The sequence below is a fragment of the Serpula lacrymans genome (genome assembly GCF_000218685.1).
Source record: "Serpula lacrymans var. lacrymans S7.9 unplaced genomic scaffold SERLAscaffold_1, whole genome shotgun sequence".
NCBI lineage: Eukaryota > Fungi > Basidiomycota > Agaricomycetes > Boletales > Serpulaceae > Serpula > Serpula lacrymans.
Window position 1 is genome coordinate 4,033,577 of NW_006763290.1, and position 25,466 is coordinate 4,059,042.

At 41.9% G+C, this 25,466-nt stretch overlaps 5 protein-coding genes across 5 annotated transcripts; 2 read left to right on the forward strand and 3 right to left on the reverse strand.

Annotated features, from left to right (window-relative positions):
* Positions 1-4,582: 4,582 nt before the first annotated feature.
* On the forward strand, positions 4,583-6,728 carry SERLADRAFT_432431 (uncharacterized protein; the record flags this gene model as incomplete). Its single annotated transcript, XM_007312618.1, has 2 exons — positions 4,583-5,012; positions 6,433-6,728. The coding sequence occupies 2 exons, from the start codon at positions 4,583-4,585 to the stop codon at positions 6,726-6,728; spliced, it is 726 nt and encodes a 241-aa protein (XP_007312680.1).
* Positions 6,729-7,827: 1,099 nt separating this feature from the next.
* Positions 7,828-10,812, reverse strand: SERLADRAFT_404810 (uncharacterized protein; the record flags this gene model as incomplete). Its single annotated transcript, XM_007312619.1, has 13 exons — positions 7,828-8,027; positions 8,228-8,243; positions 8,298-8,597; positions 8,721-8,831; positions 8,893-9,057; positions 9,118-9,214; positions 9,270-9,345; positions 9,730-9,889; positions 9,941-9,988; positions 10,042-10,122; positions 10,180-10,410; positions 10,459-10,502; positions 10,587-10,812. 13 exons carry the CDS (start codon positions 10,810-10,812, stop codon positions 7,828-7,830), a joined length of 1,755 nt encoding a protein of 584 aa, XP_007312681.1.
* Positions 10,813-11,806: 994 nt separating this feature from the next.
* SERLADRAFT_404811 (uncharacterized protein) lies at positions 11,807-13,644 on the forward strand (the record flags this gene model as incomplete). Its single annotated transcript, XM_007312620.1, has 4 exons — positions 11,807-12,142; positions 12,795-13,028; positions 13,064-13,225; positions 13,282-13,644. 4 exons carry the CDS (start codon positions 11,807-11,809, stop codon positions 13,642-13,644), a joined length of 1,095 nt encoding a protein of 364 aa, XP_007312682.1.
* Positions 13,645-15,884: 2,240 nt separating this feature from the next.
* On the reverse strand, positions 15,885-16,737 carry SERLADRAFT_455086 (uncharacterized protein; the record flags this gene model as incomplete). The annotated part of the gene is made up of 3 exons (XM_007312621.1): positions 15,885-16,317; positions 16,385-16,459; positions 16,518-16,737. Coding segments are annotated over 3 exons (396 nt in total), but the record flags the coding sequence as incomplete, so codon positions are not given.
* Positions 16,738-22,667: 5,930 nt separating this feature from the next.
* On the reverse strand, positions 22,668-24,194 carry SERLADRAFT_432435 (uncharacterized protein; the record flags this gene model as incomplete). The annotated part of the gene is made up of 1 exon (XM_007312622.1): positions 22,668-24,194. The coding sequence occupies one exon, from the start codon at positions 24,192-24,194 to the stop codon at positions 22,668-22,670; it is 1,527 nt and encodes a 508-aa protein (XP_007312684.1).
* Positions 24,195-25,466: the final 1,272 nt, after the last annotated feature.

Genomic DNA, 25,466 nt, shown 5'->3' on the forward strand with positions numbered 1-25,466 from the left:
CTAAGAATGCCAAAGAAAAGAATTGAAGATAGTCGCCTTTTATACACCTCTGACAAGCTTTAAAAAGAGACTATCGAGGGAAATTTAATTATCGACCAAACCATTTCTACTATCAGTTGCATGCACCTCTCTTTGCCCATTAGCATGGCATTAATGTTCTCCCTGGCTATACTTGCGGAGCATCAGCTAGCCAATGAATTTGGTTGCACAAATATCAGCTCTACAGACTGTTTTTTTGATTCTGTTATCTTCAAGTGCGTGCTATAGTTTTTAGCTTTATTGAAGTTTAATAGGATATCCTTGCTAATGACAATATACCTAGTAACTTTGTTTTACTTAAGTGTGACTGTGTCGCCTGGCAGTCTTGCTACACTTCCACTATTTGCACTGGTAATCCAGCTATCCCTCTGCACTAACTGGGTTACAACATGCTTGCACCACTGGAACACTCATTTCTGAGTAGGCCATACAGTCCCCTATCAACTGAAATCAATGAGGAAAAGGACTGTCCTCTTCCCAACTCCTATCCATCTTGCTTTCTCAGCGAGAAAAACATCACCACCATCCTATTAAGAACAAAGCTTGAAGGAAGTGTCTAGCCACTTGCTGAGAGCAATCAGGGACTGGAACTAGAGTCCAATGTGAGTAACTTTATTATTAGAGAGTATGACAGGTATACAGTACCTAGAGTCCAATGTGAGTAACTAGAGAATAGGAAGCATTGGACTCTGCAGTACTGTCCGAAGTTTTGTAAACAAAGGTAAACAAAGCAGCCACAAAGGCAAAATAATAGAGAACACAATCAATAGTGGATAATAGAAGAATAGATAGAGAAAGGAATGAAAATATATAGGTAGCACAAAGGTGCAGAATCACCAAAACTAACACATCCCTACATCATATAATCATTCTTTGGCTGCAAACAAAGTCTTTCAGGAAGAACACGGTCGCAATGCCAATGTCCTGTGGACTGAGAAGGAAAGGGAACAAGCAGTGAGGGGCCATGTAGCAACAGACACTAATGACTTGCAAACACAGGTATGTGGCTACACATTGGGAGCCTTATCCGATCATTTACCTGAGTTATTGCTAGCTTCAGTCTCTGTATCAAAATGATGTAAAGGCTACATGTGAGACATACCTGAGGATCCCAGCAAACATCATTTTGGGGTAAGTTCATTGTACACTATTCTAATAATCACTCTATCCACAAGATTGAGCTCCAGCTGCCTGAGGAGTATGAGCTATTGGCTGAAGTTGCGTCGATTTTGCCTGGCAACAATTCGTCTCCAATATTCCCCTTCCTTTCACTGGTGATTAACCTCAATGTCTCTATCAGAGGTCATTGAGATAGCAAAGACAAGGACTTCTGTCTTATCCTTCCTATTGGTAATATCTAAGGTGAAGCCCTACACACAAAACAAATTGTTGTCGAGAATTTGCACATTTTGCATTACAAAAACTAACAGCCATTATTGACCACTGTGACAACACCAACAAGACACAGTCTTGAGGCAGTGGAGCACAATAAAAACAACACTCAAAAGAAGAGGAAGAGGTGGGAGTGGTTATCCATTAGGTTTTGACAAGTTAGTTGTTGGTAGACAACAGGAGGACTCGCTGAGTCCTTCCCCATGTATTGCTTCTGTATATATACTAAAATACATGAGGTACTGTACAGTTGTAAATAAAGTTTAAAGTCTGATGTTTAGCATGTGACCAGTCACATGGTGAGCCTAGACACTGGTCAGGTGATGTGTTATATGATTGGTCATGTGACTATGAAAAGTCCGAAAATGTAAAGTAAAGTAAATGGTCACATGATCAGTCCACATATTCACTGGAAATCAAGCATATCATAGTGAACTATAGTGAACGTGTTCACTATATCATGGCTACAAGGTGCAAGAAAGTCAAGCAATCTCTAGCTTCACAACGCTGGCTAGACAAACCGGGGTGAGATCATTTAATTTTCTCTGTGATTCTCTTTGATTCCATTATTAACATATTTTATACTTTAGTGTACGCTATTCAAAATGATAAAGCCAGACTCAGGTCAGCTAAGTACATATATTTTCCTTTGACTCTTGACTTAACACTTCATTATTGTACAATTTGTTGGAATAGGAACCGCGCAAAGTGAGTTTGCGTCTTTTTACAGTGGTGTACATGCTCTGATCTATCTAATGTTGTACAGAAAGATAGAAACAGAATCTGAGGCAAGCACCACTTGTGCTGGAGCCATGAAGAAGAGAGAGAAAAAGGAAACCGCCACTCTCTGTAGAGGTCCCTCTGCCTTCCAACCTTCAGCCTCCCAATTATTGAACCAGCTTCGGAAGAGGATAGTTGAATGGGAGATTGGCTGGGAACCCTAAAACACTTGTTTGAGCCGTTTGAAGAGGGCCTGGGTCAAGCACAAAAGGAGAATATGAGTGGCATTGAATATTTTTTTGAGCAGTGCAACATTCATGCAAAGGAAGGGCGGACAATCCTACAAGACTTCAAGGCTCACATGACTCACGGTTTTGACTACACAGTGTCACCAGAGGAAGTACAAGATTGGTTTCTGACAGTGTATGATTTGATGCTGAAGATTTCATTTGAGGTCAAGTTCTTCAAAATCAAAGTGTCCGAGTACGTGCATGGTACTATCTTGCCAGATATATCAGGTAAGAGAGACCTGTAATGCTGGAAAGATGAAGTATATATTTTTGGACATTATACTCCAGTGTGCATAGCAAAAAAATCCTAGAGAATCAGTCATATAGCAAATTTCCTAGTCATTTCATAGGGATTATCCTGTTCAAGTTGGCAGGCTTGCCAGAAGTGTTGTACAAAAAAGGCAACTATCTTTGAGGCGTGTGACAGCATTGTATGTACATTGGCTGTGAGTGCTTGGATTTCCAACATTGTTCTTTGCCCAATTCATTCACCATTCCAGTAGCAGTTCCCCCAAATCCCAAGGCATAAGTGTTTGTGACAGTCGGGTGGCTGGTTTTTTCTGCAATGACCAGTAAGTCCATTACTGGTGTTAGTATCAGTTTAGGGGCATACACTCAAATCACACCCGAGCGCTGAATGCTGAGCTGTGGTGGGTGCACATCATATGCAATCCTGACACGCCTATTTTTTGGCAATGCAACCATAGGGGCAATCAAGAATCAAGCACACCCTTGGAGTAAACATATTACAGTCCTACATGGTGACATGATTAATGCCTTTCTCCACTATTCTCACTACTTACATTCATTCTTGTGCCGTTCAATGATGGATCAAGTGTTTATCTATTGTTGTATGTGCTACATTTCTTCCCCAATCTAGTAATCATATTGACTCACTGCAAAGAGGAGCCGATGCACTATCATCACACCAAACCTTCCACGCTCACCAAAGGTAAGTACTCGTCACTTGGTGTTATAACTTCTAAATGAAACTAAGCTAACTGTTATCATTTATCAGAGACTTTGGCTCACTTTTCACATGACACCAACATTTGCCACTGTGATATTGTGATGATCTTTTGCGATTATTATATTTAGTTATCATATATTTCTTGCCCAAAAGTTTATTTAATGTTGATGCAGGTTTAATATTTGGTGGTCCTACTAGGCCGTTTTGGCCAAAACACCGGCATATTTTTATTTTATTGGCATATATGCAAGTAAAGAGTAATACAGAAGAGGTCAGCTCCTTCTCCCCTCCCCCCCCCCCCCCCAACCAGAGACCCCCCAAGACACAATTGTCACTTCAAAGAAGCAGCCTCCATCCATCCATGTCCAAATTCAATTTCCCTCCTCCAAATGAGATGTTTCAGGGAATGGCGCAGGATAAAGGCGAGAGGGAGAGACTTTGGAACTTCTTAAATGATCCTCTGGAAGTCCCCCCTGCGCTGATAATGTCCAGAAATAATGGTTTTCGGAGGAATGAGCTGGAGGATCGTACAAGTTATGTACTGGATGCAGACTTAGACAACACGACATTTCGGAGACGGACCTTGGCACTACGAGCAATTGCCAAAATAGCAAGTTGCAACAGTCTAACACCAGAGATGCAAATGGAAAACTTTCACCGGTGTGCTCCAAGATTGAACAAAGAATCAAAAGGTAAAAATATACATGTTTGGTCTTTATCTATTCTTCACTGCTAGTCTTTGTGGGATTGCATTTCCCTGTCACACAAAGGGAAAGATAAGTGGCAGCTCTGGAACAGCCAAAATTATCTGCAACAGTCAAAGAATAGGCTTACTGTGATTATGATGTTACGGCCATATCCTAGAACGGGATGGTTTGGCTCATTCCATAAAGGAATAGTTATGCAATATTAGACCCATTGTTTACCTTTTCACTCCCAATTATGGTCCGGAGTATAGCCATAGTAGGCTTTCAGTCAGCGCTGTGCTTTTGGTATGTCGCACCGAGTGATTTCGGCGAATGCTCGTAGTGTGGACCTGTTGTTAGCCTCTTGGCCGAGGGAGACAAGCTCATCCACAACATTACCTATGATGCGGGATACACCATACCCCTTTTGGTTCAACCCACTTTTCTAAGAGCCCCAGTTCCCTGTAGATCACAGGCCAGACAAGATGCCTAGCAACCCTTGGAGCATGCATGAACACCCACCAGCAACCTCTCCACTCCCAGACACCCTGGCAAACAGCACATCTAATCAGTCAGCCACAGTGAAACCAGATGTGTCAGTCAATCCATCTGACACATTATCCCCACCTGATCCATCTGGCATGTCGCCCCCACTTGATCCATCTGGCACGTTGCCTCCAACTGATTTATTGCAAGGTGAACCAAAAGAGGCTTTTAATATATTCAGCGGCACATTGGGTGCGTCTATCCCTCTCGGTGACAGAGCGACACTCCCTTCTGGCAGTGTTCATCCTACAGAGGGGCAATTGGCACAGGCTGATAGTGCGACGTGGGCCTCACACAATCCCACTAGAAGGACATTACCTGTTTGCCCTCCTCTGCGGCCACTTACTGATGCTGCAAAGGCCTCGAGAAGTATTCCAAGGGAAGTAAAAAAAACAACATGCTCAAGAAGCTCAATAAAGACATCATTACATTTGTAAAAGAGCAAAATAATAAAATTACGGACATCGCCAAAAATCATGATGTAAAGGTGGAAAAAGTTAAGAATATGGTAATTGCGTACACCCACTACACGAAGGTGCGAAAACCACAGCTTCACAATGCTATATTACATGCCAAAGCATTAGAAATAAATCCAAGTACATACTTTACACTTTGCCTGTGGTTATAAACATACCTTACTGGTTCTCATATTTAGGTCTGAGTCCGGGAGAAAGGAAGGACCTTATTGAGCTACAGAACATGGCCACGAAGGACAAACAAAATCTGTCAGAAGAACAAAAATAGGAGCTCCTCCAAAGATTGGCCGACAATTGCATATACAAGGCCACAAGCATGTGATTGAACAATGCCACAGCAACCAGAGACGTTATGTGCACAGCTGATAGCATGACTAAGGAGGTATGCTCCTATAATCATCTATTTTACATGTATTTTGATTAGGTTTTCTGTTAGCTTGATAACCTTTCCTTACAAACAGGAACGTACAGCTTTTTTTTTGTCACGCCCGGGCATATCAACAATCTTGCGCAGCCAACGTGGTACGGCAGTGATAATTCACTGAATTTTCTTTAAGATGTGTTAAAATTGATCCCATCAAGGTTTCAAGGTTGTTCATATTGTGGGCATGCACTTGTAACCAGAGTAAGTCCTTTCCCGCTCCACTGGCAAGCTAACTGACAATGTATTGTAGACACATCGGAATGTAATACACTTGCTGTTGTACGCAGCCAATGTGTGGAGTTGATTTATATTCAACAAAACTCACTACAGACTTCATAGAGTGCTTACTCAACAATGGAGCAGTTTCCATGAACTGTTACGATAACACAATTTTTGGGCCTTCCCTTTATTTTCATTCTCCACTTTAACCTTGTACTTTAGCTTTCACACATGGTGCCACGCGGCACTTCCCCTTTTATCCAAACTCCTCTTTCTCACGCCGCGTTGCCTTTCTTCTTATTATAGACACAACTCTCTCACACAGTGGAGCTGGCCATGCGGGCTAGGCCCCATGATATCATCAGCCACTGTCTTTATCAACTGTATAGTACACATGTACAAATAACCCTGTGGTAGTATATATACCCCAATAGATCCAGGAGACTCCTCAGCGAGTCCTCCTGTTGTTAACCAACAAACTCTCTGCAGCCTAAGGGGTAACCACTCCCTCATCATCTTCCTTATAGTGTGTTTCTGTGTGCACCAGAGTAACTAACTCTTGGTTGTTACATGAACTATGTAAATTATGAGACCGCCATTGTGCAAACCCACAAGGTCCGGTTGGCCAATTGGCCCACTGGCCTGAAATTTGTCAATCTATCCTTCATAGGAACTGTCGGTGATATACAAACCCTTCACAACTCCCTAAGAACTGGTGAGTGCCATTGGGAGAAGCTCACAAGACTCCAACAAATTGCCCATAAACTCGACCTAGAGAGACGTCAAGAGGCTGGAGAAATCGTTGGGAAACCACAAAAACAGCGCTCAGACGCTGGTACCAAGCGCAAGCAAGGAGGTTCCTTACAGGGTGGAAGAGGAGCTGCCCCAGCACAAAGAGGCCATGGAGGGGTGCCGGGTCAAAGTGCGATGAGCCGAGAGATTGTTGAGAGCTCTGGGGATGAGTAGGATAAGTAGATAGTACAGTACTCACTGGCTCAAGGAACATGTCACTATATTCTCTCCAATCACTCAAAGTTGGTCTTTGTCTCCATGTTCATTGAGAAAAGGTGCAAAGTGTACAAGAACAATATAAATTCTATGCTAAGAAGGGCGTTCTCGAGCTTGCTGTGTCAGACAACGAGCTTGAATCTTTCGAACATCACAGTGTTGTGTAATGTGTGTGACATTCCTGCGATGTCAGGCGGTGCTGACGTGTACAGTGATGACTCTAGACTCAGACATGTGGCATTCCGGGTTGTTGGTCCTTTTGAGCGTGGCTGCCAAATCCCCGCCGCAAGAATAGCTCACAAACCTCCAAAGTCTCAGATTTATCCAAGAGATATTGAAGGAGGCCTGCAAAGACAATTTGGGAGGCTAACTAGCTGTGCAATCAGCTGGAGGTAGCAAGGCTAATTAGCGGACTTGCATGGGAATCACAGGTGTAATTACCAGTGAATATTATATAATACACTAACATAAGTTCCAGTGGTTATTATAATATTGTCAAAAATCCGACTACTCAGATCATACAAGTGAAAATGTGTTTAATACCTGGTTGTGATCTACTTGTAATGTGTATAGAACCTGTTCATTCCAACTCATTTTGATGTGGAGTGATCTGATCAACATGTGGTTGGAATGTGGTGAATATGTAGGGATTTCCGGGACATTGCAACATTGTGTCAGAAAAATCTGTTTAACCAGATCAGACCTTTCAAACGTCTGTAACTTACCTGGGCCACCTGATGATCTGAGCCGTTGGTGATCAGAATCGGATCAGACTTTGAACAGATTACAATCAGGTGGATCAGCTGGGATAAGAAGATAAGGGACTTGGATTGTGTCTGATGAGAAACATATTGGAACTGGGACAGAAAACGATCAGGCGGATTAGCTGGGGTAAGAGGGATATGAGCAACAGATATTCTCTGACCAGACATGACCAGATTAAAAGAGAGCATAAATGGGTCAAAATAGATGACATCAGACAGACTTAGCTCAATGGTTCAAAATGTTAATACAACTGAGATTTTACTAGTGTAGTTAATAATACAAGCTCTAGTTGTCACTTCCCAAAATGTAGGAACATATCACCGTCAATCAAGTCACTTAAGTAAAACCGGCCTTCCTTCAGATCAAAAGCCTCAATCATATGAGCTCCCCGAATCAGGGACCCAGCCATGACCAACTTGAAATGTCTCGCTTCATCATATAAAAGTGCCCCCAACCATCTGGTCCTCGGAATTCCATTTGATGGCTTGAAATCTTGACCGATGCAATATCAAACAAAGAGGACTGAAGGAAACATCAAAAGAGAGTTTGGAGTCGAGCAGGAACTGGCTCCAATGTTTTTGTGTTAATGAGAACACAGTCAAAGCGTGATTCTTTGTTGAAATTTGGGTTGCAGCAAAGGATGTCCCGTCCTTTGCTCCAGTCCTCGTGTGATTGATATTTGAGATAAATACATTCATATTTCCTAATCTGTGGAACATGGAACAACATTAAAGCTGTAAAGTATATCAGAGATCAGCTTACTATGATGGGACCGTCTCCAACGGCTACATTGCAACTTGAGACTAAGAAACTCCGCAGACGCTTGTGAAATCCTTTGAGGCCCTCGCAATGCTCTATAACTACCAAGCTTGTCAGGTTTGTGGGAGATCCTAGCATCCAGTGGTTACCGGGGGTAGGTTGCATCAACCTCTGGTCATCATTACTGCCAGCGTCATCTCTTAAGTCTTGGTCCTCAGTGTTGTTATGGTGGGCTTTATCATAGTTGTCAACGGTCATTCGTATGTGGGTGATGGCTTCCTGGTTCTTGTCAATGCAAGCCATCTGTGGAAACTGAACATTGGGCTTTTGGTACGCATAATTATGTTTGCTTATCTGGCTGTTTGTATCTTTCCGGTTTGTCTGCTCTTAGGCTTCTTGTGCCTCTTGATGAAAGCCCTCGCTGACTCGTGTGTCGTAGTTTTCTGTCGCACCCTTCTGCCAGATTTCTGTGAGCATATGATATACAGTGTGTTGCTTGCTAAAGTGGAAGTCCTTCTCGTAATTGTTTGAAATGTGCTGTATTATAAGAGCCATTAGGAAACAATCAAGATACAGTACATGTAGAACCACTACTTACTTCACAACATTGTTCATATTGAGTAATATATTCTTTAAGCCGGTGTGTCCTCCCTTCGGTCATACAAATGAGGCCAATCATGAGTGGATATCTAGCATAGGCTTGGATACCATGTACTAATGTTGAGTTCCTAGGGAGAATTTGGACGATGCAGTGGAGAATACACTAGAAGAACAGAAAAGTTAGTATATAGCGCTAATAAATAATGTATTAAAGACTACGCACCTTGAGTATATCATAAAACACTTGACCATCCGCATATTTGACTGTGGTGACGTTCATGAAGTGTTTGAGTCCAGGCCATCTTGATACATTCCGCATACTATATATTCCAAGTTTGAATGAGACATCAAGTTTGACGTGTAGTTGAAACTTACTTTCTGGCCATATGGCCTTTGTTTCCGTTTTCTGCTAACACTGTGAGGAGGAGCGAGATGTGCTTACCCCATTTTCCTAGATCATCAGAGTGCAATTTATCATATGAAATTGAACAATATGGGTCCGAGTGGTCGAGTGACCAAATAAAGTTCTGTAAAAAGCTAGTCAGTGGAAGATAATAAAAATACGGGGAGAAAACCTTGGTTGCATGTAATCCGTGGGCTTGTAAGATTTGTTCAGCCTCCATTTTATTTGATGCTGTGATTGAACACTTGTACACCTTCTCCATGTTGTCAGTTGTGCGACACTGGAAATTTCCACATAGTTTGGTTAAATTGTCATGGCAGACAAGACATTTTGGGCATGGAAATTTGGCCAGGGCCGCACACGTAGCTGTTAGTGCACAGCTTTTGTTGCCATCAACAGACTTGACTGGTATTCCTGGATGTATCACTCTACCAATTTTGTCACCACAGGCCATTGCTTCTCTGAAGTGTGCAGGCCATCGTAGTGAGTGGAATATTACTTTGGCGACCTTGTGGTAAACTTCACGCTTGAAGCACTGCCATTTAATGGTATCAGCAGTGTTTTGGTCAGATGGGTTGGCCGGGTCCAGAGGCTGTAAAAACAATGCAATAAAAAGCCCCTGCATAGCAGAAAGAATACTTACAATTGGCATATACCCTACAAGAACACCTCCTCCATTTCCGATGCATTTCTTACCCCCCGTGGCAAAAATAGCGGACAAATAATTATAGGGTGCTTCTTGACCCGCTTAGTGATATTCCCTTTGTTGAGCCAGAGAGAGATTGGTAGAAAGCAATGCGGTGGTTCTTCTTGTGGAAAGTATTCCTGCATTCAAATTAATCCACATCAGAAAGCATGTAAATGTATATACTATATATTTACCTGTACGTCCCACCATTTGTTGGCTGAATTGAACTCGTCGTATATGCGTCCTTTCAAGACTATCCTACCATTTTGGCGGCAATAATATTTGCGACAGGGATTCCAAAGGATGAGAGGCACTAATGTCTCATCCATAATCCAGTTGCGATAGATTTTCCACGGATCTCGATACTGAAACTTGAAGTAATGAGTTTCTCCTAGATAACATGCAGAAACATTGCCTTCCTGAAACTGAAAGAAAAGTTAGAAGAATCAATCTTGAGGGTCATTTTTGCCTACCTGGACATATTGCGCATGTGCTACTTGTAAAGTCTTCTCGATGTCTGCATAATTCCGAAATGTAATGTTAGTATTATCTGCCCATCCATGATGTATCCCATATAACTGTGTGTTTACTATTGATTTACTTAATAATCCCCTGACCACTATTTCCGCGTATTCAAAGTTGGCATAATTGTGAAAGGGCACCCACAGTTTGATCTCCAGTGCAGAGCCAAGTCCAGCTTTGTGGTTGCCTTGATCAGCTGAAGGGGTAACACTGTCCAGGGGAATTATGACTGGGTCGTGCTTCCCACTTTGAGGATGGTGGACAACTTGAATAAAAGTTGCACTTGCTTGATATCTGTTGGACATTAATTTTGTTGTTACCAGATTCTGCTAAGTTAAGATTCAAGTCTGTCAGGCACAGTTGAAAGACATGATATACTCCCGCACCACTGATTGGAGGACCCAATTCAACCTCGTCATTGACTTGAGTCCGGTCTCCGTCAGCCTGATAAGACGCACAAAACTGTAAGTTTAAGAAGTTGAAAAAGAAAGACATCAATACCTCAACAGTTTTCTTTCTTTTTTTATTTGGCTCCTCAAGTGATCTCCCTAAGCACCGTTTCTCTGAATGGTTTCCTTGTCGTGCTGCTAGCTCTAATTGTTCCTGATTTCTGACCTTGCAGGACTCAATGTGCTTGTCAAAGCACTGTGTGCTTTGGTGTTGTTGAGAGTATTTACACCATGGTCTTTTTTTTGCCTCGGTTGTCCTAGGAATATGAGACATAGTGTAGTTAGCTAGTATAGTTGAGCATGGAGATGTTGTTGTTGAGAAAATCATAGATCTAAAATTCATGGTTAGCCTGGTGTACGTAACAATTGAATCAGAGTCAATAACAGATACTCCACACTGTTGCTCGTCTCCAACCAGAACAGTGCAGATGGAAAAAAAAAGAAACATATCAAAGTCAAGAGGAAAAGGACCTCTACCAATCAAAAGGCTGCTCATCAGACTGCTCAAGCTCCAGGAAGAAAAATAGCCCATGCAAAGAGCAGGGTTGTTTCACGCAGACAGGCGTCTAGTACCAAAATGGAGGATAATAGTGAACAAGAGAGAGGTGGAGATGATTCAGAAGTATTAGACTCACCAGATAGTAACGAGCATCCAAGCTCTGCACAGAAACCCAACAGTAACACGAAATCAAATATTGATTTATCAGAAATCAGTCTGTGAATGTCACCGGCATCACTGTATAAGGTAGAGACAGTCAGTTTCTGGTCTACAAAGATGTGCTAATGGTGTATATAGGCTGCCCGTAATACTCAGATTGCAGCTAATGCTGCAAAGGAAGAAGCTAAAACTATGCGTCGTAAATACAACGATGCTATGAATGAGGTACATCAGGATGAGTCTGTTGAAAGGGGATCAAAGAAGAAAAAAGACACCAAGAGCTCAAGGGATGATGACATACACCACAAGCAAGTGATCAAGGGACTGGGGCATCAGTTTGAGATAACTCATGCTCTTTGGCTACACGAGCCTACCAAGACTTTTCAAACAATTATTGGCGACGAGTATGATAAACTGGACCGTTTTGGTAGCACAGCTGCTAGAGTGCAAGTTCAGCTTCGTGATATTTTAGACGTATTTCCTGCGACATACCATGGCGACCTTCCAAATCGCTGGTTAGGCCGTTCAGTGAGTGGTCCAGAAGTTTTTAAGCAATGTTTGAAATGTTAGTTTAAGGTGATCTCTAATAAATGTAATGTAACATACCTCAGCCGCTGCCCAAGAGGCTATAGAAACGACTGAGGTATTCCTATACTAAACCCCCTACTACTTATAGTTGGAGGTGCTACTCGCTACAGTATAATGACTCCTAGGAGAACAATGGTTACTCCATGGAGTGGTGGCTATGCTCCATGGAGAACAATGGCTGCTTTGGCAGAGACCGGGTTTATCCGGTTTTGTCATTAGTTTTGGTGATTCTGCACCTAGTTGTGCTATCTATTTTCCCTTCTTTCTAAATCACTTTCTTCTTTATTCTTTTTGCTCTATTGTTCAGTATTCACTGAGCATTCTATTATTTCGCCTTTGTGGCTGATTTGCTTACCTTTGTTTACAAAACTTCGGACTAGTATTGCAGAGTCCAGTATTCCTATTCTTTAGTTACTCATACTGGACTCTAGGTACTGTACACATTCTGTACTCTCTGATAATAAAGTTACTCATCCTGGACTCTAGTTCTGTCCCTGTTAGCTCTCAGAAAGTGGCTAGACACTTCCCAGAAGTTCTCAATTGAACATGAAACTCACCTGATTGTCAGTTCCGTGATGGAATACAAGAACAGCAGTCAAACACAGCTACTCGTCTTCAATCTCGAGGTGCCATCATTTTTAATTGCATGGAGGAAGACTTGAGGGTATCTCGCAAACAATGTGCAAAGTTTAGTGAAGATATTGGGTGGGTGGAAAATGCAAACGGTACCTCGACATATCATCCATGGAATGTCAGTGTCCTTCATCGAGACTACAAGGGACACTTCGACATCCAAACAGTTTTTTTGAATCCAATTCTTCAAAAAGTAAGTTAATAACAGCTGAAAATAAGAACTAAAAGCCAACCGAGCAGACAACGAGCTGTATCATACAAGGGCCTGCATCCATAATTGCAATGAACGAAGGCAAATCTTCTCGTGCTGCAAGAATCAATGAAACAATGGATCTAAAATGGGGATTAAACCATACAATGCCTGGCATGATCACAGCTTCTGCTGTCCTTGTGAGTACTTCTCAAGCTCATAGAGAAATCTGACTAACATACAGGGATTGATTTAGGCTCATTGGACCTTATCTCCAGATGATTGCCTCAAGGAAAAGGGAAACAAATCTGGCATTTGTTGGCACAATGACTTTGACAACTACCTGGAGTATCTTTTAAGCGGCCTTCAAAAACAAAAAAAAAGTGTATTCAATATATTCCAAGAGTGGGATCAAGTCTTTTTCCCCAATACAAGCCATGGACTCGCAGGCCAACTGAGCAACACAGACAGGGACCAATTAATGCAAGGTGTGATGGCTGCATTGAATCATGATGAGGATGGAAATGAACAGCCCAAAGGCCAAAACGGCAATTCTGAACAAGGCTCTGGGGGGGGGGGGGCTCAACGAGGGTGGGAACAACAAAGATGGAAGCAATAACTTCGAACAGTGAAGGCAGCATGTGTGTAGATGCCTCTGATATTAGATAAGATACAAATACTAGTGAATTGATCTTATCAGACGTCAAATGACTGACTGGCTTTGTAATCTTATTGATGATCAATTGATCAAGCTTCAATCCGGACAGCTTAAACCAAGGTGTCGATAACACCAAGTCCAAATGTGAGTTCAAGAAGCTGTCCAAGACTATGGGAGACAAGTTGGACAAAGAGAAAGGCAGGTTCATACAGTCTTTACTAACACAATCAACAATAATGATACAGCAGTGATTTGTATTCGCTCTACTTTGACACAAACTCATGGAGAACACCCATTCAGCACTTCAGTCTGCTCACGGATCGCCCCTCCAATGTCTTCTTTCAACACTCTTCCCACCTTATCAAGATTCTTTTTTATGTTCTGTAATGTCTCTTCCAAATCTTGAGAGACTTGACCGTCTGGTGCTTCTGACCTTGCAACTCTCCTCCTTTTCCCCGGGTTAAGTGGTGAGAGCTCCATTTGCAATACGAGGAATTGATGCGCCCCGCAACCGGTCCCAGGAGTCAATGGGGGAATAATGTTGATCTGCTGAATGGTACCAACGGTGAGCCCAAATTACTGTGATCTCAATCTATGTACCTCATTGCCAATGGTATCTTGATCACCTATGCAACACTTCAAAGGGACAGTGCCTTTTCCATCACTTTTTCCTGTTGTCTCGGCAACATTTACTACAGAGTTTTTTCAATCAAACTGGTAGGTCATAAAACATAATTCCTGTGTATTAAATTTCTTACCTCTTTGTTTGCTGCATTAAAAGAATTGACCAGGTTCACACCAGGCATGGGATGTTTATCAGCACTGGCTGTGTCATCTACCTGGGATTTAGTGGGTGTCGAAAAACTCGGGGTACTTTGCTGGTATTGTTTGAGCTGATTGTACTTGTAACGCCCTTTTCTATCCACAGGACAACCCTGACCAAATCCACCACCATCATGGTATGATATCACACCATCAGATGTGTGCGTGCTTGTGGAGCCCAATCTCAGCACTGGAGAGTCTTTGGTTGGCGGAGGCGGCGTAGGTGTATGAGGTGAGACCAGGGGACTTGTTGCAGCTACAAGCCCTGCATTATTTTCCTTCTGCTTTACTGAATATGTGTCCCCATGAATTTTCAGCCAGTGTTTCTCGAGTTTACTGGGACCTTCGGCAGCATGTGCAAGAACTGTGGGAGCAGCGTTATTATAAGTAGATGACTTTGAGCTGTTCTCTGACAACGACGTCTTTTCAATACAAGGTGTGGAACTACGTGTCGTCGCTTTCCTGTGTATGATGGCATGGGTTGTTGGATTATGGGTCCAAGTGTATTGTTGGGCTCTGCTTCCAGTGAGCAACGATGCAGTATCTCTTGATAATTGTTTATATGCTCCCTTTTAAATACCACCAATACAAACACTTGATGTTGCAGGCCTTTGAATCTTCAAACTTACAAGGTATGTCATCAGCCTGCACAATGCACACACATTTATTGATAACCCAAGTATGCTTGCAGAGCCAATCAACCCTGGTGTTTTAAACAAGGAAGCCAGCAGCCAACAAAGACCACGGCAAGGAGCTGCACTACTCAGCTATGTATTATGGTCTTTCTGACCATCAACCAGTCAGTCTCACCCGCTGTTTTTGCAACACTAGGAGCAACATTTCCCCTTCCGACGCCCGGACCATCCCATAGCTTGCATTATCACTTAACTTGCTACCCATCTGAGGAATGGGATGAGAATCATGAATCAATGTGTACGGTATTTACTGATACTAATGGCTTTGTAATATACAAATCTGCCTCGGGGATATCACTTTAACAACTAGTAGACACTATTTACAATGAAATATTATGGCTATTGTCTCTTTTTACTCTTAAGCTTTAAGATTGAAAACTGGCAAAAAGCAAACAAAAGCATGTATTAAAAACTCCTATTAGGCCAAACCAGACACGATAGGACCATTGAGCCTTACTAATACCAGGCCAGCATTGTCCGTGTCCTCTGCCTGAATTAACGGATATCCTTGATCGCAGCTGAATTGACAGGTCACCCTGGTGAGCTCAATCAGCATACTCCGGCACTTCAGCACGATCAGCCGTGTCAGCGCAATCAACGTGGCTAGTGTATTCACGCTCGTCACGTGTATTATCCTTACAGGTATCTGATCGAACCTGTCCGCAGCGTTCTGTATCTAATATATTATCCAAATTTCTTACAACATTATCATGCCGCGTTCGGCCAAATCATGAAAAACGGATTTTTGCGACATGCATAAGAGTTTTTTCGCAGTGCGTGGTCTTACACGATTCTGACTGGGATTCAAGCACTAAGCACAAATAGAAGCAAACCAAGTTAAGAAACCAAACAAATCAACGCCTAAATCACCACACGTTGATCATAAACAGCCAAAAGTGAAGAAGGACAGTGATATAGAAAAGAAAAGTTCAACGGCGGAATACATATTTGAATACAGAATGTAATTGTAGTTTCTCCCACCAACAACGTAGTTATATATGTCAAAGAGGGTGTGATTACGACGATATCGAATACTGCAAAGAAATCAAAAAAATGTAGGAATGGATGTGGAGCGCAGCGCCCGCAGATATCGAGTCAAAGTCATCACGAAAAGCCACTAAAAATCGAAATTCATAGGGGAAAGAAAATTGGTATACTGAACGTGAAGTAGGACTGTAACTCACGAGGTAAACGGTTCACCAATCGGGACCTCCTCCGCTTCCACCTCCCCCGAATTGATATGTGGTTGGACTGACGTTCTGTAGATCAGGTCAGAAAATAAAATATCATCACTGTGGATGTGGTATGAAGACGAACTGATTCTGACTCTCTGCTGATAGCGACATTCGGCCGAGATACCTGAACCGTACAGTGAGCGCGGAATCTTAGAAACCAGACAAGGAAAGGAAGGGCACAAACAGGGAGAGTAGCCGTGAGCTGAATAAGAGCTGCGACGACGAATACGATGCACCTCTTTGAAAACAGCATTTGGATTGATAAAGATATCGGTTTCACAGTAGAAATGAGCGATGGCAGCGAGGGACCGTTTTATTTGAAGTGTGAGCAATATGAGAAAACAACCTTCCACGCGCTCGGCCCATCTCCGAATTACTTACTATATGGCCACCCAGGAACCGAATGCACGGCCGCCGGTTAAATATCAGAATATCATGGAGCGACAGTCCAAATTAGGTTGGTCCAAAGTAAGAGCGCGTACGGTTACAGAGAACACCAGGTCCATCACGTGGAGGCTGCCGTCGGAGATTCAACCGTACGGCATAACCTCAAGTTCCAGGAAATCAATGAAGGTACGACAAAGCCACAGATGTCCTTATATGGTGTTATCAAAACTGACATTGTTGGAACCTATTTACGCTACAAGCAGAACGAGGTCCAGCCCGTGGCTCTGCCACTGGTGCGATGTTTTTGCTATATGATAAATAATAATAATAATACTGTTAAGTGATCAAAATGTTAAGTCAGTGAACTTATGCTGTCTGTAATGTATGCTAGGTCTTTGAATCCTATGATGCATTTTTGACTTACTGTTCTGTCATTGAATGTCCTTATAAGCCTGCCCTAAACTTGTGCACAGTATACTGAATTCAAGCAGATGGTTCATTGAATCTTTACAAACATCAACATATATTGTAACATAAAAAGTCTGTGGTATTACATTGATAAATTGTTGAGAAATTAAAAAAAAAAAGACTCCAGAAATGGTAAAGGATGATAATATGGTCTGATATCAAAACATTTTAGTAAAAAGGGTGAGAATTGCAGAAAAATCTACTTGCCAGTCACGGATAAAGCCAGTCAGAATTTTGGGATACACCACATTGATGGTACATCTGTCATTTGAACCATGTGGAAATAGCACTTTTATTCTCTCTCCTGAAGTGCAGTGAGACAATGCAACATAAAGTTGCCCATGTGAAAACACTGAAACACATAAAATCCAGCCCAACCTGCATCAGGAAAAACCCTTTTTCTATATAGTGCTATATAGCCACCACCTATATATATAAACACATTCATAGAAACTATAGTACTATCAGTGCAGTCATAGCTCTTATAGCTCTTATAGCACAGTAGTAGGCAATTTTAACCAAGGGGAGAAGTATCTATAATTCCCTCAAACTCTGGATTAATCTAATAAACTTGTTCAATAATAGAAAGAGGCCAGAAGTGTTTGGAGTTAAGTATATTGTTATAGGCAAGGCACTATAAGTGCTTTTATAGCCTATAGCAGCCTACATAGCTCCTATAGCTGTAAAGGTCATAGTTATAATATAGTTCAAGGTGCTTAAAAGGGCTAATAAATTATCCAGTATTAACTAATTATGTAGCCTGTATTAGTGAAATAGTAGTTTGTATCCCTGATACTCACAAAATAAGAATAATGATTTATCCAGATATAAGTAGTGACAATGAGTAAAAAAATAATCTAAGTCCATGAAAGGTCAATATATAACATGTGTATAATACATTTTATAAGCTCTCATGGTGTAGTGGATAAATGTGATGTGTGGCTATAGGTTGCTTAGTCACTCAAGAGCTGCTAGCAGGTTGAGAGTTCAAATTCTGTCTGTGTTAATTTTTTATATCAGCCACACAACAATTTCCAACATCTATAAGAGCATTTATAGAGCTATATGAGGCTCTATAGATGGCAGAGGTTCTATAACAGGTTTGACCACTATAACAGCTTTATAAGTACTTATAGTGCTATAGAGCTCTATATAGCTACCCCCATTTTTCCTGATGTGTGTCACTGATTGCCCTTGAGACTTGTTGATGGTCATGGCAAAGGCAACATGGATAGGGAATTGACAACGTGATAGCTTGATGGGCAATTCTTCTGATGAAGGTTCCAATGTGAGGTGTGGAATAAAAGCTATCTTTCCTGCATGTTTTCCTCCTAAGACACGGCACTTCAATACTCTTCTCTTCATGTTTATCAAAATCATGCGTGTTCCATTACAGAGTCCATTTAGGGGATCAATGTTGCGGAGGAGCATAAGTGGATATCCAGCTTTAAGTTTGAGGTGCGCTTCAGGAAGGCCAGATACCTGCAAGGAGTTCAAGAATTCCACAGAATAATATTTATGCCCCTCTCCAACCACTTTATCAATTGACAGAGCCACTAACTCTTCTCCAGGGAATTTTGTGAGGATTGCTGAATTAAAGTCACTAACTGCATCATTTTTTGCAGAGAGGATAGTGCGGTGGAGGAAATCATGGTCATTTTTGTCTCTATTTGCAATTCCAGGATAGGTAGTGTCGACTAATGAGTCTATGGTGTTTTCTGGCATAAGCACGTTGGCAGGAAGCTCAATAGTTCCATCTCCTGCAATTCCGCAACCACCACCAACATCCAGGAGCCAGCTAGCAAAGGCTTCACTTTCTGGAGTACGGTCCAGGCGCATGTTCTGTGTGAGATAGCAGACATAGATATTTGTCCATGGTTGTGACCTTCTAAAAGAGGCAGAAATGATGTGTTGCCTTGACCCTCTTGGAACAACAGGTGTTGTTTGGCGGAAGTCCCCTCCAAAGACCATTGTAATACCTCCAAATAGAAGCTGATCACCCAAAATGTCCTGCATTGTGTGATCCAATGTGTCAATCCCATGACGGTGTTGCATTGGTGGAAGCTGATCACCCAAAATATCCAGCATTGTGTGATCCAATGCGTCAATCTCATGACGGTGTTACATTGGTGCTTCATCCCAGACTATAACTCCAATATGTCTCAATACCTCATAGAGGTCAGAGTTTTTTGGAATCCTGCATGTGGATGTTTCATGTACAGGAATAGGGATTTCAAAGCGTAAATAAGCTGTGCAGCCACTCTCCAAGAGCAGAGATGAAATCCCAGAGGATGCTACACATAGAGCAACATTATGATTATCCCTTACTCGAACAGCGGCTGCAATTGTATTACAGAGATATGTTTTGCCCCCACCTCCAGCACTGTGGATAAATAAAGTAGTTCCCTTATTATGGTGGATTGACTGCATCATGGTATCAAAAGCATTCTGCTGCTCTTGATTGAGCCTCTCTACATTATCTTCAACCTCCAAAGTAAGATCAAATCTGTCATGGTTTTGCTGCTCGTGGAAAAGATTGTTTGCAATGATAGGCTCCCATTGTTGCTGAGGAAAAGGCATTGGTGGGAAGATTGTAAGACATTTGTTGGATTGAGTAAGTATGGATTCCAGCAAGAATAGCCTATAATCATAAATCTGGTCTTCTGAAGGTTGGGCTATCCCTCTTTGAAGAAGGCAATGGTGTAAATCATCACAAATCTTGTATTTGTGCTGGTTCCAAAGGTTTGCAGGCTCATTTGGGAGACATTGCAGTAAGGTAACTGCAAAGAGAACATGGAGTTCAGGGCCTGTCTGCATATTTCCTGCTTCTGCCAAACACTGATTCCATTCACCATCGTCTTCTAACTGGCCACGTGCAGCACATGCAGCTTTGTAAGTTGGATGTAAAACCCCATTAAATGTGCGCAAATCTTCCCAACTCTCTGCTCCAGGGATCACAGTGAGCAGTGTACGGAGGTAGAAGTGCTCCCCTTGGCTTGGATGGACAAACAACATTCTCCCTATAGCAAATCATTGTTTTCTTGGAGTCCATTTTTTGGCACCTTTGTTCCAGACAAAGTATTGAGGATAAGGTATGTGACAACCTTCAGGGTGATCTTTATTAGCAGTGAACCATTCTGTGAGTTGAGTCTTTGATGTACTGTCATTATTGATTATATTCTCTGCACATCAGGAAAAATGGGGGTAGCTATATAGAGCTCTATAGCACTATAAGTACTCATAGAGCTGTTATAGTGGTCAAACCTGTTATAGAACCTCTGCCATCTATAGAGCCTCATATAGCTCTATAAATGCTCTTATAGATGTTGGAAATTGTTGTGTGGCTGATATAAAAAATTAACACAGACAGAATTTGAACTCTCAACCTGCTAGCAGCTCTTGAGTGACTAAGCAACCTATAGCCACACATCACATTTATCCACTACACCATGAGAGCTTATAAAATGTATTATACACATGTTATATATTGACCTTTCATGGACTTAGATTATTTTTTTACTCATTGTCACTACTTATATCTGGATAAATCATTATTCTTATTTTGTGAGTATCAGGGATACAAACTACTATTTCACTAATACAGGCTACATAATTAGTTAATACTGGATAATTTATTAGCCCTTTTAAGCACCTTGAACTATATTATAACTATGACCTTTACAGCTATAGGAGCTATGTAGGCTGCTATAGGCTATAAAAGCACTTATAGTGCCTTGCCTATAACAATATACTTAACTCCAAACACTTCTGGCCTTTTTCTATTATTGAACAAGTTTATTAGATTAATCCAGAGTTTGAGGGAATTATAGATACTTCTCCCCTTGGTTAAAATTGCCTACTACTGTGCTATAAGAGCTATAAGAGCTATGACTGCACTGATAGTACTATAGTTTCTATGAATGTGTTTATATATATAGGTGGTGGCTATATAGCACTATATAGAAAAAGGGTTTTTCCTGATGCATCATCATGGGCATTGAAGAATACAGTTTGCTGATCCTTTAATTGAATGGGAAGGCGCAATACCGTTGGTTTTTCTTCATGCATAGGGAACTCCAAAAGATGTCAGCATGCTTCCACAGGACCAATATAGCGACCATCAATATATTCCTGAATCTCATCCCTCGGCTACCTTGCATCTCCATGCACAATTCCTACATCTGCACCTTGTTCTCCCACCACAACTGAAGCTCAATTATGGCCCTTGTAAATATATTTATGAATATATTTGACGGCTTTAACAGATGAACAGATTTCAACATTGATGTGACAGTCATATCTGGCAGAGAGATATGCATTGTAAGGGACAACATCACGGTTATTAAAAACATGACCACTTGAAGCTGTATAAGTCCTCCCATTGTCAGGCCTTGCATATTCTGGATAACCATTGTTACGATACACAATTTTTGGACCTTTAATTTTCATTCTCCTCTTCAACTTTCTTTTGTAGTTTTCACACACTGTGCCATACGGCACTTTCCATCTTTGTTCAAACTCCACCTTCTCGCACTGCACTACTTTTTTCTTATTTTTAGCTACAAATCTCTCACGCAGTGGAGCTGGTCACACGGGCTATGCCCCATGACATCATCAGCCACTGCCTCCATCAACTGTATAGTACATGTGTACAAACAACACTGTAGTAGTATATAAACCTCAATAGATCCAGGAGACTCCTCAGTGAGTCCTCCTGTTGTTTACCCACAACTAACTTGGTCCTATCTTAAGGGGTAACCACTCCCTCTTATTACTCTTCTTGCTTGTCTGAGTTGTGCGCCAGAGTAACTAACTGTTGGTTGTAACAACCACCATCACCAAATCTGGTTTCAGCACAAAACTCTTTGCGATAGCGTTTTGAGCATGCTCTATTCTTCATGCACCGGGCTCCAGGGTGCTCAGGTCCACATGGACCGTGCATCATACACTTTGTGACCGTTGAATATAACTTTGGTTGTGTGACAGGATCAGGAATTTGAGCAGAGACAACAGAGTCAACCTGGGTGGTGTTATAATTAACATACCAGCACCTACTTACGCTTCACTTTTGTACTTTTACTTTTATTTTTCCAAGTCACATGACCAGTCATGTGACCATTTACTTTACTTTATATTTTCAACTTTTCATAGTCACATGACCAGTCATGTGGCATATCACCTGACCAGTGTCTAGACTCATCATGTGACCGGTCACATACTGGACATCGGACTTTGAACTTTATTTACAACTGTACAGTACCTCATGTATTTTAGTATATATACAAGAGCAATACATGGGGAGGACTCAGCGAGTCCTCCTGTTGTCTAGCAACTAACTCACTGCAGCCAAAGAGGTAACCACTCCCCATCATCTTCTTTAGTGTGTTCCTGTGTGCGCCGGAGTAAATAACTCTTGGTTGTTACAGGTGCCATCACAGATTTTATATTGATCTTCCAAGAATATGAGAAGATGCATGTGTGAGAAACCCTGCTTTTGGTATTCCACAGTGTAAACAGATCCCGAAGTCTTTCCAAAGATCCCATCTTTGACTTCCTTCAACAGTGCCTTTTTTTTCTGATAGAAGACACGTGCAAAAATGTCAGGACGGTCTGCAGCAGTCTGTTTTCTTGTAGGCATATTGGGGTCATCATCTACTTCACCGGCATTGTTGTATGCCTCTTGAATTTCAGGCCAGTTGGTGTTTGCTGTCATTGTAAGGAAAATATCAGGTTTATGGCAGTGGCGACATATAGCCATGGAGTCCTGGAAGAGCTGGTACATGTGCCGTGTACTGCCAGAATGAGAAGATGGTAGGACAATGTTCTGGCCCTGTTGACCCAAATCTATTTTCCCATCATTTCGATCCATAGCATCTTTAACGCCTTGGTAAAGATTTGCCCTTATGTCTTTTTGATGATGACGGACCCACTTCAATTCACTTCCTGCTGTGGAAGCCCATGCATCAACACAATACTCCTGAAGTAGCTTTCCACCATAGAAGAGATTAGATTGATTGGCTCCTCGGGGATGGAGATAGTATGCATAATAACACCGCTGGGAGACATATTCACTGCATATATTTCCATCAGCATTTTGAATAGACCGTATTGTCCTATGCCACCCTTGTTCTCCAAAGGGAAATAGGAGGATATAATGCAGAGGTGAATAAAGGGGTCGCAAATGGCTGATATGCTTGAGACCACCACCATGATCAAATTTCAGCCGCAAAACAATATCACGGTGCTCATCAACATCTTGTTCTCCATCTCCAGGGATAACAGCAGCAACTTCATCTGCAGTAGAAAGATTATAACAATGTTGGTCCAGAGTTTGGTCAAGAGCTATATGGGCTGTTATTTTGGCACGTTCTGCTTCAGGCTTTTCCATGATAATCTGATAAGCTTGCTTGTACAAAGGGATGAATGGATTGAATTGCTTCAGGGTATTCTGGATCTCCAGCATGGTTGCTGGTGTAGTGCCATGCCCCTGGGTATTCTCATTACGTAGAGAAAGAGCAGTCTGTGGGTGGTGAATGTAAAGCTGGCCAAAAGAGGGAGTTTCACCTTCAGGTGGATGGAATGCGCTGATGCTATGATGAAGGCCTCCATGGATACGGAAACTATAAGGTCCTGCAGCACTTGTGACAGCAAGGTCTATATTGACACCCAAAGATGTAAATGCAAAGGCATTGTTGTATGAGCGGACTTTGTCACGGAATTCACGTGCAGTAATGTCAACCCCACGGAACAGATGGCGTAGAGCAGCAGGTGCTTCCTGGAAATGATCCAGCCTAACTTGACCTTGAAGGCAGTATACACCAAATTTTAGATGGATCCTGGAGGAACTTGTGAGTCTCTCGGTATCCCAGTGTAATACTCCACAATTATGGCACTCTACGTCCATGTTGCGTAAAGTATGACGGTATAGAGGCTCTACATATGGTTGTTGAGCCTCCTGGCATATTACCTATGCTTGGCGGCGGTTGGCAATATTTTGTTCAGTTGCAAGTCATTGAGGCCTTGGCATCCTTGGTGTATTTCTGGCAGCTACCGGTTCATTTAAGTCCCTGCCTTGGTCTACAGCATCCCTGGCAGCCCTGTGGGCCTGATCTGCTAGCTTGTCTTCCCTCCTTTCAAGCTCTTCTTGAGCAGCTCTTTGGATTCTAATGAGTTGCTAAGCTTGTAGCTCTTCATAACACAGATCAGCATGCTGAGAATGCTGCTGTACCTGTAGTCTAATTGCCTCCTGACGTTCAATTTCTCTTTCCTGGTGATCCTCAGCCAACTGCTGTTCCTGCCTTTGGAGCTGTATTGCTTCCTGGTGTTGAATCATTTGATCCTCAGCCTGCTCCTGCCTTCATAGTCTATTACGCCATTGATTAACCTGTTCTGCATGTCAGTTTTGGAACCCATCTAATAGCCTTTTATTGTAGTCAACACCATGGGTAGCAAGCAACTGGTTACCCTGCCGCATTTGAAAAGGGGGCTGCAATTGAGGGTATGCAGGTCCAGCTAATAGCTGGACATGCAATAATCATGCACAGGTCCTCCAAAATTTGGACGCGCAATATTGATATTTCTCAAATCTCTACAATCCAAGAGGTGCTCTCGTCGCACACTTGGTGATGTCATCTGTTGATAATGTTGTATACAATCTCTATTGCAATGTTCACCACGTTCTTGTTCGGGAGTCTGTGGAATATATCTATAAATCACATCAATATATCAGTTAGTGGTTAATGACACATTGACAATACTACACATACTGCATATTTGAATTGCTCATATTCATATTTATGTATTTGCTATATGCACTGATTTATTGATAATTTGGGCTTCTGTAATCAATGTGTCAGTTTTAATTGAATCAACACCATAAACTGTTGTAAACTCACATTATGTAAGCTGTGTTTTTATGTGTGGGGAAGGGTCTTTGATTTTATTTTTATACACGCTACAGTGTGGTTGTTACAATTGACGTACCAGTACCTACTTACACTTCACCTTTTTCGTACTTTTACTTTTATTTTTCCAAGTCACATGACCAGTCATGTGATCTTTTACTTTACTTTACATTTTCGGACTTTTCATAGTCACATGACCAATCATGTGACACATCACCTGACCAAGTGTCTAGACTCATCATGTGACCGGTCACATGCTAAACATCGGACTT